General features: G+C 44.3%; 2 protein-coding genes across 2 annotated transcripts; both read right to left on the bottom strand.

The window, feature by feature from the left end:
• Positions 1–213: 213 nt before the first annotated feature.
• On the bottom strand, positions 214–5,913 carry LOC135498383 (uncharacterized). Its single transcript, XM_064788640.1, has 3 exons — positions 5,306–5,913; positions 2,982–3,949; positions 214–2,810 (listed from the first exon to the last, which is right to left on the bottom strand). Exons 1-3 carry the CDS (start codon positions 5,911–5,913, stop codon positions 214–216), a joined length of 4,173 nt encoding a protein of 1,390 aa, XP_064644710.1.
• Positions 5,914–11,693: 5,780 nt separating this feature from the next.
• Positions 11,694–12,947, bottom strand: LOC135498382 (uncharacterized protein K02A2.6-like). The gene has a single exon (XM_064788638.1). It carries the CDS (start codon positions 12,945–12,947, stop codon positions 11,694–11,696), a length of 1,254 nt encoding a protein of 417 aa, XP_064644708.1.
• Positions 12,948–15,347: the final 2,400 nt, after the last annotated feature.

The following is a 15,347-nucleotide window of genomic DNA, read 5'->3' as shown; positions in this document are numbered from 1 at the left end:
TGAATGTCTCCTTGAGGTTTCCTGTGCTAAGTCGTGCCTCGTAATAGTCCTTCTTTGCATTTCGAATAAGATTGACGACACACTCCCGTTGTGCCACAAACATTTGTCTGTGAATCTCGAGTTTGGATGAAAACCATTTTCTTTCTAGCTGCCTCCGAAGATTCCGTGCTATGGCGATGTTCTCACTGAACCAAGGATTATTGGGTCTTGCTGTTATACGTTGTGTTTAAGGGGTGCCTTTCGATCAAGAGTTGACACAATTGCGTTGTTTAACGTTTCTGCCGTTTCATTCACTGATTTCCTTGGTTTACACTTGGCAAATTCTGCACAGATCTCACTTCCCAATTCTTTTGGACTGACGGATCGGTATTTGCGATAAGACTTCACAAGTTCGACATTGACCTTGGAGAGACTAAGCACCATTCCAATGGTGAAGTGGTCTGACAACTCGTGACTGCAAACCGTGACATCATTCACAATTCTGTCCTCATCCCTGACTATCACCAGGTCTAGGGTGTGCCCATGCTTATGGGTTGGCAACGTCACAGTGGCTGATCTGGTTAGTCCATCCGGTCCACAGTGACGTTCCTCGACCACGCCTAGTTTCCATTTGATCCTTGGTTGATCCTTCTCATGTACCAGTATGACGTCCCCTTCGCGTATGACGTCACCCGTCGCGTATTGCTTCCTAGTTTCGTAAGTATGCTGTTGCCGAAGTGCCGCAAGATATTCATCATAGAACCTGGTACGAAATGCTTTCAGTAGAAGCGCGCGCTTATGTGCCCATTTTTCGATCGCATCACGTCCACCGTATGTAGTGTCAAAATCATCGCCGATTTCAACTTCCTCCTGTGGTAGGATATAGCGTTCGTGTCCATATATCAAACAGTTCGGTGTGATTGCTTTCAGTTCATGTGAATCCGATGACAAATAAGTCAGCGGGCGATTGTTTATGACGGATTGTATTTCCTTGACGACGGTTTGAAGTTCATCCATTGGAACTAGCGCTTTTCCAAGAACCTTCTTGGTTGCTAATTTACTAACTCCAATGAGTCTTTCGTGGACCCCAGCAAACCAACTAGCTTGAACGGGGGCATATTTAAATGATATCCTTTTGTTCGCAAATTGTCTTTGACATTCTTCTCCTGCCACGTTCTGGTATAGGCGTTTTAATTCTTTGTCCGCACAAGTAAAGGTTTTGGCGTTATCGCAGTAAACCAATTTGGGCACCGAGTGTGTCGATGTAAAGCGTCTGAAAACCCTGAGAAATGACCCAACTGTTAGGTCTGGTGTTATCTCGAGATGTACTGCTCGGGTAGTGCAGCACGTAAACAAACAAACGTAAGCTTTCTGAACGGTGTACGTCTTTCTATGCGCATCCTTGATTTTAACATGGTCCTGGTTCCTAACTTTAACATACAGGTGCGCGGTGAAATCTATGGCGGTGGATAGGTACGGAACAATGTCATTCAGCCTAAATTCTGGCAGTTGAGGTGCCTTAGGTTGTAAATATGGCCGCCCTGCAACCAATTTGCAGACGACGCATCGGTTGATTACTTTCTTGACGACTGAGCGCATTGATGTAATCCAAAATCTCTCTCGCAGTCCTGCCATGGTAATTCCTACCCCATAGTGTGTCGCCGTATGGTGCGCGTGTGTGATGATTAGAGATGTCAGGTGTGAAGTCACCGGCGTTCCTGGAAGCAGCATGGGATATTTCCTCGCAGTGTTGACATCCGCATTCCTGATCCTCCCGCCGCAGCGAATGATGTTATCCTCATCTATCAGTAGGCCGAGTTGATTGATGATTGACGGGCGTTTTGGTAACGGAAGTTTTTGTTTCTCCTTATTAAGATAATCCAACACCGGGCTGTAGTGGGCTCGTTGGGTGTGTGTTATCCACGTGCGTTCCACCTTAGCGATATCCACAGCAGACAGTTTATTCCTTTCTCTGATACCTGGCTTGAAAGCTCGCGTTACGAGGGCTGTGACTCTAAGCAGCTTTTGGTAAGAACTGAATTTGGAAATGTCAATCACCGCTTGGAGATCGGGGCGGGTACTTGTGTTACCAGCATCGCGTGTCTGGAATATATTGTCTATTTCTAGACTTGCGGCTAACGATATTCTAATGTTCGTGGGTTTGTCGCGTACATCAACACACGGCCATTCGCATTTGTCTTGCTTGAGCCAAACTGGACCAGTTTCCCATGTGGAGGATTGCAGTTCCTCGTAGGTGGCGCCACGTGATAAGATATCCGCCGAATTTTCTTTCGTCGCTACATGATACCATTTGTTGCTGTCAGATTTCTCTCTGATGACGTTGACACGGTTCATTACAAAGGGTGTTAACTTTTTCTCCGATTGCAGCGAATACAGAGCGATCTCTGAATCTGTTGCGTAGGTGATGTCGATGGTGAAGCACTCCTTGGCGTATGTCTTGCGTAATATTTCTCCGTATTGTGCCCCCATGACCATAGCCATTAGCTCTAGTTTTGGAACAGTTTGTTTGGCATTTTTCTGTGACACGATCTTGTTCTTTGAACCAATTAGTCCCACGCGTGTGCCTTGCTTCGCGTATGCAACACATCCTACGGCTGTGGTCGGACAGGCGTCACAAAAAATGATGGTATCTAGCGGTTTGGTGGTGTCGACGACTAACCATCTTTGAATCTTTATCTCGTGGGCTCTGCTGAGTGATACTTGTACTTTACTCCATTGTTCATTTTCGGCCAGGGAAAGCTTGTCATCCCAATCTTTGCCAGCTTGCCATAATTGATTCACAAATGATTTCGCGGGAACGTGTAGTGGTCCTAAAAATCCCAACGGATCAAATACTGAAGCTGATTCTGACGTAACGGTGCGCTTGGTGTTTACCTTGCTGCGTGGTTGTTCCTTGATCTTGCGTGCGATCGACAATGTGTCCTTTTCTGGGTGCTATTTTAACCCCAAGACCGATACCTCTTCACTTTTGGCGTTCGAACCATCCGATTCCGCTACTGCGCTTAACTTTAGCGAGTTGCTGGACCATTGCCTGAGCAGAAATGATCCTTTGTTCATAATGTCTCGTGACTGTGTATAACATTCCAATGCTTCAGCTTCATCAGTCACCCCGGTGAGCAGATTGTCTACGTAAAGCTTTTCTTTCATGTCCTCGGCTTCTTTGCCATCGAAAGCAGATAGGTGTTTGTACAGCGTAATAGCTAGCGCGAATGGACTTGACACGTTTCCGAAGATTACGGTGTTGCAGTGGTATGGTACGAGTCCCTTGGTTACATCATTGTCCTTATACCATAAAAACTTGACAAATTTACGTTCTGATTCGAGCAGACGAACTGACAGAAAGGCCCTAGCGATGTCGGCCGAGATGGCGATCTTCTTCGTGCGGAAGAGGTGGAGCAGTTCAGTCAAATCTTGAATCATGTTCGGTCCCTCATACAGGCAAGAGTTGAGGGAAGGTGAGCCGCAGCTAGCATCAAAAACAATCCTTAGTGGGGTGGTTTCGCTCTCTCGGAGAACTGGAAAGTGGGGCAGAAAAAACCCTTCATCAAGGCGGGAGGTGGGCGCCGTGGTGACTTCTGAGACGTAACCCTTGGAGATGTTCTCCTTCATAACATTAACATAGGCTTGGACAAGGTTCAACTTACGCAATCTGTGCATTACTTGATTTATCCTTCCCTTGCAGGTGTTGTAATTGTTCTGTAACTCCGGGTGATCTGGTCTCCAGGGTAGTGGCACGTAGTAATGTCCATCCCGAAATTGTATCCTTTCCATGTACTTTTCTTTGATATTATCTTCGTAGTCCATATCTGTCATCCCTGTGTCGCTGAGAACGTTCGCTCGCAAAAAGTTCTCCAATTGATCGATTTGACTGTCCTCCCTGAAGCAGTCCATGGCGTTGTCCTCCGTGTTACAGGCCGTGAGCACGGTACGCGGCTTCTGTGGTTTAAGCCTACCCGAAACAAAGCATCCAAGATTAGAGAATTGTACAGTTGGACCGTCACCCTTTATGATGCGATTTTCCAGAAATTCGAAGGCGTGATCACAACCGATCATAATGTCCACGATGAACGGGTCTTCAGTGAAGTTATTTGCTAGATTGGTTTCATGTTCGGCTATGTAATCGTAATCGAGACTGGGCTGGCTGATAGGCTTGACAATTTCATCAGTAACCAATGAATCGATTACTTTGTCTCCGTCCGAAGTTTTGATGATTACGTCCACAATTTGGTAAACGCGTTTTGATGAGTGACCTCCGAATCCATTCACGTACAGTGATGACTGCGCTCCTTTTGAACGTAGATTCAACTATTGTGCTATTTCCCGACGTATGTGTGAGCTCATGCTGCCTCGATCCATCATGAGCCCGGCCTTGACGCTTCTTTCCTCATTCTTTAGTGTAACGTGTCCCGTTTCCAAGAGTACGGTTTGATTGATATGCCAATGTTCGGTATCCTTATCCGAGTTCACATTGACGATTTTGGTTGACGGTGTTTGCGCTTTTTGATCGACACTTGATGGCGCTGATTTCGCTCTCGGGCTTAGATACCTGACCTGTTTCCTTGGCCTTGTTGCTTTCAAACGGCGTTGTTGGTTTCATCCTGGGGGTGATGGTGGTGCATCCACTGAATGTTGCGTTTCCTCGGCTCGAATTTGAACTCTGATAGGAATCGTGTAGGCTCGTATGATGCCTCCGGTTGCAGTGCTGGCATGAGCGATTGCTATCACAATATCTGGCGACATGTGACGTACTAAACAGACAATTCAAACACAAACGATTGGTTCGCGCGGCGTTATATCTATCCTCAGGTGCTAATCCACAATTGAAAGATGAGTGAGAGTCGGCACAAAATGAGCATTTTCGCATTGGTCTCGATCTTGCGGCACCGGCGGGCACACTGACTAAGGCCTCTACGGATCTCACGCTGTTGAACATATTAATCCCACTCCCGTTGTGGTGATGATTGCTTGATTTCTTCGTATCCCGTTCGCGCTCCGACGAATCCATCCGTTCTCCCATGTTCTCAAGTTGGTGTGTGAAGGCCTTCAAAAACCATTTCAGGTCAAAAGTGTTATCTTGCCCACATGTTCCCATCTTCTCTCGAAAGAATTTGGGTAGTTTCCTCTCAATAATCGGAACGATGAAAGGTGCGCATTGATAAATGTCGACTTGTAGATTTTCCAAGGACCGTATTTCCCCCATTATCCTGTTGTAATACTCGCTCAGTGACGCATGGTTTCCTCCTGGACTTGGCATGTCCAAGAGACTGGTAACGTGCGCTCGAATGATCCTCCGTGGCTGACCAACCTTTCAGTCAACAGGTCTATCAGCGTTTGTAAATTGTTCCCTGCAGCATGTAGTCCAACCGCACTTTCTTTGGCTGTTCCTGTGAGTTGCCCCGAGATGTAATTGAATTTGGTTATATCAGCGTAGTTCGCCTTTATAACATCTGCCTCGATAGTGTCCCAAAATGCCTTCCATTTGGTGTAAGTCCCGTCAAACGTAGGCAACTTTAACTTAGGAAGTTGCGCGGATTTCAAAGGACTATTCTTTGTTGCTGTTGTGCCCACCGTGGGCGCGGGATCTGGTGTCTTGGGCGTTTTCAGAGCGCCCACATGGTTCTTTACATGTATCAATTTTGTTTTGATGTCAATGTTCCTTTTGTTGGTCGTCATGACCTCGTCTTCACGTAGTGCGTCATCTTTGAGCTTAACTACTGCTTTGTCAATTTCCTCGTTTAAAACTGGCGTAGCGTCCCATGACTCTGTCCTCATCTTCAAACATGCCTCCAGCCTCGAAAGCTCTAACTTCGTTGGCATCTCCTGTTCCATAATCTCTTCTGCATCCTGATAAGTTTCCTCAAACGTTCTTTGCAATAAGTCTCTGTTTTGTCTTAGTGTGTTTACTTTCTCCATTTTTTGTCCTTTGGTGATCGTCATTGGTAATAATCCTAGTGATTGTACATTGCGTTGTGTCTGGTTGATATCCTGGTCACGGCACCATGTCCTAAAAGGCAAGATGTTTCCTACACATTTACTAAATGGGAGTTGCAGCGGTCGCAGATCTGATGGCGAACTAAACACGATGGTTTAATACTAAACAACTGAATCATATCTTTATTCTCCCACAAATGTGGCATAAGCAAGGTATATGTTACAGACAACAAAGTCAACTCCGGTCGTGGGAAAGTGCTGGTCTCGAGCTACCCATGTTAGCTCCATGATTGGCAACAGATGCAGCTTCTGGGAAGGAAGCCCTAGGTTATGCAACGATATGTAATATCTGACAGAATTAAATCTGCTTGTCCACACTAACAATCAAATTTGTGTAATTTATGACTGAAACAGACAACTAACATGAAAAAAGTTTGGCATCGTTAAAACACTAAATCTTATTCCTAGCCGAAGGTTCTCACGCTGGATAACCGTAGCGGTTTATCGACCAAATGTACGGTTCAACGAACTGCCGCTTAGCCGTTTAGCAGACGACGTGAGTTGAAAATCAATATATAATGAAATAAAATATGGCAGATATGAAGCGACCTGGGCTCTTGCTGGATATAATTTACCGTCCTTCAGATCATAACGCAATGGTTTTTGTCGTTTATAAGGCTATTCAATTACAATTTTAAACAAGTTTCGTAGGGTACAATGTAATGGCTGTGTGGTCAACGGTAGGCCGTCACATTCCCTTCGAAGCTATGGAAGTAACGTCTGGGTATGTGTTCCGTGGTTTTTCGATCGAAATTCTATCTGCCCTTTTCTTATTTTTTTTTCGTGATTTAGACGGATTTCTGCAATGACCGCACATGTTTAGCGAACCCTCGAGTACGGTTCAGCGACTTCACCTTGTACGGTTTTAACAAAGGCAATATGTACGTCGAAATTCAGTTTCCGACGTATACTGCAGCACTCATTGGTCCGGTACCGCCATGGTGATCCCAATTCTTCTTGTCTCAATGAACATCCTATCAATAATAATCAAGGTTCACATAAAACAGAACAAAAAGGTATAAGCAAACAACGATTTGAATGATAGAATTTTACTTAAACAAACACGTTGTTCTCCGAGCAACGGCTCATAATGAGCTCGTAAGATTCGAAGCACTGGTGTGCGACGTGTGTGTAAAATGGACGCTCAATCAGTACAAGACACCTCAGAAATAGCACTGGCGAGAACATTTACAAGTGTGCGGTGTGCGACAAGACCTACAAGCATAAAGTGCACTCTCCGGGATGGTGTACGAGATAGTGCTCGACGAGACCGTGCATTTTCGTCGACGTTTTCTCATGAAAGATGTGGAGAAACATTGTTCTTGAAATAGAGTAAAATATTTGGCTAATTGAAGGCAATTCCGCGCCTCGAAGCCAAAAACGATCAACTATTGGTAGTAAAGTTACATTTTAGATTGGGAATTATGACCGTCTGGGCCATATTTCGAATGAAATGCGAAAATAATTTTCAAATCGTTGGACCATACAAACCGTACACTTTCAGTGTGTTATATTGCTAAACCAGTGTACAGTAGTATCGCTAAACACCGTACACTTTCATGAAGTCAAGATATTTTGCGCTGTATCTCAGCAATGCGAAATGCATATTACTTGCTACTTCGTCAGTCTTTACTTCGTCAGTCTTTACTGTTGACATTGTAGTACAAGATTGCCCTGCAAGAATGGTGTCAATTTGAGAGGCTTCGCCATAAAATTATGTCTTTAAACATTCACCTTTCAAATGTTCACCTTTCAACAGTGAATAATTAGCTCCGTTTCTCGAAATTACATCTGCATGGGCATACTGATGTTAACTACAACGACCGATGATGTATGCATAAAAAGCAGAACTGGAACTTACCGAAAATTGTAAAAATATGTGTAGAGGCTTATTCCCCAAAGCGCCAGGGACCTTCATTGATATTCATGTCTGACGTCATATTAACTTTTACGCTGTCAATGAGATCACGTGCTATTTGTTTACACCCACAATGTTACATGGTTCCTGTTACTGCTATTTTTAGAAATCCACATGGATGAAGTACATAGTATACTCAAGTAGTTATCTATGTTTATAAGTTTGGGGGTAGCCAATATTTTTGAAATTTTCTTGTGAAAAGATTGACAGGTCATCTTAGTACTTTGTTCGCAGGGTGAAATATGGGTTTAATTCTTATATCATGAGATAGTTTGGGGAGTTTGGGGTCTGTCCAACCACAGGGAATAATCTTCCGACACCTGATCTGGGTGTGGCCCAGTGGTAAGGTATCCAGAACTCAAGGCCTTGTAACTGGGAGGTGAAAGGTGTTAGGGACCTTAAGTTTGATACCCATTTTCACATCGGGGTTACTGAAGGCCAGTTGGGGTACAAGACTTGTTGTAACTTGAAAAAAACAAGTTAGTAAATTATATTCTTGAATGCAATTTATTCCAACAGTTCAACATTCATTACTGTGGTCAATTTTTATAGTTTGATCCTGACGGCAGTATTCTGAGATGCAAATATAAATATATAATATAAATCTGATAACCAGCAAATAAGGTCCACGAAGTTTTCATGACTTTTAAAAACCATGCAAGCCCCTCCGAAAAGCAGACCTAGACCCTACAGTACTGAATGGACTTCAGCAAGCTGCCTCTAGTGCAAGTATCAACTCCTCCACCCCCCTTATTAAGGGTCCGAAATCCATACCTCATCACTAAAATGCCAAAACAGTTCGTCAGAGCAGCGACAACTGAAAACCATGCAACATGTACAAAGTAACCAATACACAAGATTTCGAAATACTATCACCACAAGTATTGGAAAGATTGTCAGAGTCAACAACCAATCAGGGGGAGTGTAAAGATACTTGTTGTTACTTGCATATGCATGTAGGATTCGACAGATAGACAGATCAAGAAGAATCCATTAATCATTGCTTGGATTGGAATATTTGCACAATATTGATGATGCAGAGAATCACATCTGTCCCACGCTGTAACTCCTTTGTCGCTGTCCTTAGGAGCTGTCGAACTGGTAGTGTCAGCCATGTTGAAATTCCCGCCGGTGACGTAGAATCACACATGATCTATGATTAAAACATGAATATTAATTAATGAAGGTCCCTGGCGCTTTGAGGAATTAGTCTCTACCTATGTGCTACCTTGAAAATCATGGCAAAACGGAAGTTTGCTGAACGGTACATAGTCTAAACCGCTACGGTTATCCACCGTGATCTCAGCAATGCCAATGCATATTTCTTGCTACTCGCCAGTCTTTACTGTTGATAGTGCAGTAAGATAACCCTGCAAGGGTGGCGACAATTCGAGAGGCTTCGCCATAAAATGTTCACCTTTCAACGTGAATATTAGATCTATTTCTCGAAGATACATCCACATGGGCATACTGATGTAAACTACAACGACCGATGATGTATGCATAAAAAGCAGAGCCGGATTAAACAACAGGAACTTGCCGAAAATTGTAAAAATATGTGCCACCTGGAAAATTATGGCAAAACGGAAGTTCGCTGAACCGCGCATAGTGGTCGCTAAACCGCTACGGTTATCCACCTTGAGAAAAGGTCCCAATTGCAAAAACCGGCCTTTTTAGCTCACCGTTCGGGGAGCTTATACGATACCGTGGCATCTGTCGTGCGTCGTTGTCGTCGTCCGTCCTTAACGTTTGACAAAAGAGTGGCACGTTTCTTAACCACTTGACCTATAAGGTTCATACTTAGAGAGTGTGTACCCCTAGGCAAGTCCAAATTAAAATCATGAAATGACATAAAAATATATAAATAATATACATATTAGTGACTTGTTTTCGGTGATATTTTCATGGTAGGTAACTCCAAGCAACGATACATCACATGTCATAGTTTGACCTGTATACTATACATGTACATGTAGCTTAACCAGGATGAATTCCTAACCACCAAATATCTATACGGTTCGCACAATGACCCTTGGCCGTTTCATTTCTCTGTCTGTGGTTATCTGTTGGCGGTTGTAATAAGATATGAGCTAATTATAGTTTCCTTAATTATTGAAGTAATTTATCTCAGTCGAGAGTCAACAGCAAGAGCATTTTTATCCAGGCTGGAAGATTCAACTTATGTACGACTCATATGGGAAAAAATCAGTCTCATATTTGATGACGTATTTGGCAAAAAACTATCAAAAGTTTACGTGTAAGGTTTGCTATAAGTTGCCGATCTCAAACTCTTTAGTTAGTCAGGCGCCTTAGGGCTCCGCATTACTAATTTACCAATCAGCGTAGATCGCAGAGGAAAGTAGTACTTTTGAGAAATCAATGCGTGGTCTCACTGGCCAGTAGGGGTGCTATCTGTGCAATCAGAGTGTAATTCCTCTGATATCATGAATTAAAGTTGATTCTGGCGAACATTCTGATGAACTTTGAGCCTCATATGTTCACCTGTGTGGATTTGGGGATCCAATTAACCCGCTGAGCCCTGTAACGTGGTGGACGCGTGAAATTAAGACAAAAACGACCCCAAAAAAATAAGACTCCCCCAAACCCTGAAATTATCATGGCATGACCGGTCAGAAATTCTATGAATTTATGCTCTGAGTGAGGTCTTTCTGCCCTGCAAATATTAGGTTCGAGTGAGATATTGGAAAAAGTTATGGCAGTTGACGTCTTAGGGAAAATGGCTTAAAATCTATTAGTGGTGTGAAGCCTAAGTCAGCCGCCTGAGATGATACAGTACATCAGGCGCCCGAGTTATTAAGTTTGAGATCCGCAACTATTAGTCGGAAGCATGCTGGCATATCAGTTTTATCACCATTAGCCATGTGTTCTCTAAGCACCGCCTCCCTCGTTATTCATGATCTTTATATTGTATGTAATAAAATAATCACAGTCCTTGAATGTATGAGTATATATAGCCCATTAGAGGATGAATAAACCAGAGTTACCCTCGTTTATAGTCAAACTGATACGTTCTGTGTTTTGCATTACGGCACTCCTGCATGCTCGGACCTTATAATTATGCCATCTCACGAACAACCTCGAGTTTGGCCAGCACATTCTTAGTGGGAGAGGCTGGATCATAAACGACCCGAGTCGATGTAATGCGCATGCGCTGAATTAAAAACGTGTCATTGTTTACGATCGATTACGCATGCGTCGAAATACCACGTGTCATTGCCTATTACAATATTTAGGCTGCAGTAAACATTACCACATGCTTTTTGTTGATACTTATTTCTCAGCAGATGCATTCATAACGGAAAAAAGGAATGACTGCAGTCCAGAGGTTGAACAAATCTGAAAGGACAGTGTTGTTTTAGAGCTTCATTTAATGTTTTGATTATTGAGGAATAGCAATGTTTCGTCATGCAAGATGATCGATGAGAAGACACAGTGAGGAGATAATTATGCTGGCTAAAATCTAACAACTTTATTCAAGACATGTAGAAAGTAAACTACATTGACGACTTCCGAGTGGGCCGTGGCCCAACCGAAGACACCACGCAACATCCTTCCTCTTTTGAGGAAAGGAAACGCAGAAAGTTTGTAGTAACAATTAAATGAAACTAGTCCACTATAAAGCGCAGAATGTTTGTACTAACCAATGAAACTGATAATCCACTATATAGCGCGGAAAGTCTTAACTAACTACTAATGAAACTGATAATCCACTATAATATAGCGCGGAATGTCTTAAGTGTACCCTACTATTGGTGAACACAGATTACAATTCTAAACGGTCCACAGGTTTAATGACTCTACCAGAACGCGTAGTACGGATAGCCGGAGTTTGGGTTACGCTTCGCTCAGTGTTGGCCTTAGCGGGCGTGTCACTTGCGGCACTTGACACCATTGACCTATCATTGCTCGTCTTGATCTCCGCATCCAGTTGTTCATTGTTCCGTTTTTCAGTGTTCGAATCGGCAGAGTTTGGCTTTGGACTTGGCCTCGCAGGGGTTACTTTGACATTGGTTGACTCCAGGGTCGTCGCGGTTGCAGTAGGCAGCGATGGTTTGAACCTTAGCTGTTGTCGATTGCGCAGGAGAGTTTTGCCCAGAGCAGTGACCTCAAACGTGCGAGACTTGAGAAGTTTTGCGACAGTTGCCGGACGCCACTCAGTTTGACCAAACTGAGTCGGCTGAATGCGAACATGGTCACCAGGCTTAAGCGGCTTAAGGTCATGGCGACCACCATTGCGCTTCTGAGCCATGTTGAGTTTACGATTTTCCATGCGTTCCTTTTCTCCTGATGGCAGGCGAGGGAGGAGCCTGTCTTGGGTAGAAGGTATGAGTGTTTTTGTGCGGCGCCCGAGGAGTCGCTGAGAAGGGCTAGACTGTAGGCCTACCGTTGGGGTGTTCCTGATGTTGAGTAGCCCCAAGTAAGGGTCCTCCTTGGCTGCTTTGGATTTTTTCAACAGTTTCTGAGCCACCTTCACGGCGGCCTCTACAGCACCATTAGCCTTTGAGATACCCGGGCTAATGAACTCGTGTGTGAACGACAAGTTGGAGCTGAATCGCCTGAACTGATCAGACGTGAACTGGGTTCCGCGGTCCGAGACTAGAATGTCTGGAATGCCATGCCTAGCAAAATGCATTTTCATCTTTGCAATGACGGTGTCTGCCGTGATATCATGTAGGTAATCAAGTTCGAAGAATGAACTAAAGTAGTCAACCGTAACGAGATAGTTTTTCCCTTTGAAGGAAAACAGGTCACTTGCGACCTTGGACCACGGACGGTCCGGCACATCATGCAAGTTCAGAGTCTCTGGGGGCTGCTTGTCAGCGAAGGTGGCACAGGTATCACAGGTTTCGACAAACGACCGGATCTCCGCCGACATGCCTGGCCAGAAAATGAGTTCCCTGGCTCTACGTAAGCAGGAGTTTATGCCTAAGTGGCCGGCGTGCAACTTAGCCTTTAGTTCCTTCCGCAGTTCCAAGGGGATAACGATACGTTCTCCACGCAACACAATGCCATCCATCGCGGTGATGGAAGTAGGGGGTCAGGGTGACAGACAGATTATGCTTAGAGTCCGGCCAGCCTTTCAATATGGTGTCTTTGAGAGACATCAACGTTGCGTCCTTTTCAGTTGCACATCGGATTTCATCAAGTCTCCGTGGTTTGATGGGCAAGAAAGACACATTGCTCACATTAACCGAGTCCATCGAGTCAGTTTCAGGAAGTGGCGCGCGAGACAGCGTGTCTGCAATAGGGACGGAGGTTCCAGGCTTGTAGGCTAGAGATCTGACACTTCTGAGTCCTTAGAAGGAGCGACTGTAGCCGCTTGGGCGCTTTACAGAGCGGTTTCGTGATTATTGACACTAGCGGCTTATGGTCAGTTACCACATCTACCATGCGGCCGTAGGTATAATGGTGGAACTTTTCCAAGCCAAAGACCACAGCCAGCATCTCTTTCTCGGTTTGGGCCCAGCGTTGTTCAGTCTCGGTAAGCAATCTGCTTGCAAATGCGATTGGGCGGCCACCTTGGAGCAGGACAGATCCAACGCCATGCTCACATGCATCGTTTTCTAGCAGGGGTTCCTTGGTTTGATCATAGAATGCCAGAACAGGGGCTTGAGTGACAAGGTGCTTTACAGTTTCGAAGGCTGTTTGTTGAGTCTGCGACCAGACGAACGGCACATCTTTTTTTGTGAGATTGCGCATAGGTGTCGTCACCTCAGTCAGATTAGGGAGAAATTTTGCGAGATAGTTTGCTACTCCCAGGAAACGTCGCAGTCCCTCCAAGTTAGTAGGAGCCGACATGCTCTTAACAGCTCGCACTTTCTCTGGATCAGCCTGTAAACCACGTTCAGTAACCATGTGTCCCATGAAAGTTATCTCAGATAATCGCAGTTCAAGCTTTGCGATGTTTAATTTGATCCCTTTCTCTCGACAGCGTTGTAGGAAAGCTGCGATCATGTTCCTCAGTGTTCCTTTCATTAATGACGACGTCATCGGCGATGCATTCGACTCCAATGAGTCCGTCGACGGCTTCGAGCAATTTCCTTTGGAAAATCTCAGACGCGACATTCAAGCCAAAAGGTAGCCGCTTCCACCGGTAACAACCAAAAGGAGTCTGAAAGGTGGTGAGGAGGCTCGATTCCTCATCTAGTTCGACGTGCCAATATCCTGACGATAAATCAAGCTCGGAGAAGACTCTCGACTCCGCCAAGTTGTTGAGTTTCTCTTCCAGTATAGGTAGCTGGAAGTGTTCACGTTTCAGTGCACGGTTGAGTGGCCTCGGATCGAGGCAGATGCGGAGTTCTCCAGATTTCTTTTCGGCTAGGACAAGTTGGCTGACCCAGGGAGTTGGTTGCTCAACTCTGGCAAGCACATCAATGTCAGATAAACGCTCGAGCTCTGGCCTAAGCTTAGCAAGAGGTGCCACTGGTATGCGGCGCGATGTTGTTACAACAGGCTGTCACGATACAACGGCTCTCGAAAGTATCGTGGCCTTAAAAGAATCCACAAAACACTAGAAATAGAATAGAAATAATTTAATGAACACAACTTGAGAATGTATAGAGAAATTTACAGAAGTTTGGAGAGAAGAAAATCTACGTGTTCACTGGTTGAGAGATGGCGGCGCTTGAGCTAGAACAGTGGTGCCATCTGCCCGAAGTGAATCACACTCGTCACAACCAGAGAGACAAGACGAAACGGAGACAAGGACAGAGAGACAAGACGAAACGGAGACAAGGACAAACCAGCCTCGTCACATCCCCCCCCACTAAAAAGCTTCTTGACCTAGGATAAGAAGACAACAGAAATGAGTTCTACTATTAATAAACTGAACAGTAGAAATCCAAAGTAGAAAGATACAGGCTAAACAAACATGCACCAGAATTAACACCGATACATGCACCAATAATTTTACCAGCAAGTATATACTGAAAAGTCTGAATTGCTTAACATAATATCAATATCTCTGGAAATTTGGCTTGATTCTAGAAATGACAAATACACACTACATGTGTTCACCAAATCATTCACCATACAAGCTATACGAATATAACATATGACCTGACACTAAAGCAAGTTTTACACACATCCTTGAGTTGGAGGTAATGCCGTTATACTCAACGACTACAGAAAAATTTACATTAAATTGACCACTTTGTAAAGACACAGATTCAGATAACTTGGGCATATGCTTGGCACAGAAGAGCAAATACACAGACTGCTCACCAAACCTGATAACGTTTCCGATTGAATGTCACATTCCACACCGTCTTTGTATGCAATCATAATATGCAACACACGCGCAATTTATTTTCAACTGAGTTGCACAAACACACTGAATGGACAATGTCCAAGAGTCCTAGTCCATCCTCGATAAAGCATCAGCAATCACATTGTCCTTTCCTCAAATGTGCCTTAT

The sequence above is a fragment of the Lineus longissimus genome, chromosome 13 (assembly GCF_910592395.1).
Source record: "Lineus longissimus chromosome 13, tnLinLong1.2, whole genome shotgun sequence".
Taxonomy (NCBI): Eukaryota; Metazoa; Nemertea; class Pilidiophora; order Heteronemertea; family Lineidae; genus Lineus; species Lineus longissimus.
Note: the sequence above shows the minus strand (reverse complement) of the source record. Positions and strands in the feature narration are given on the sequence as shown.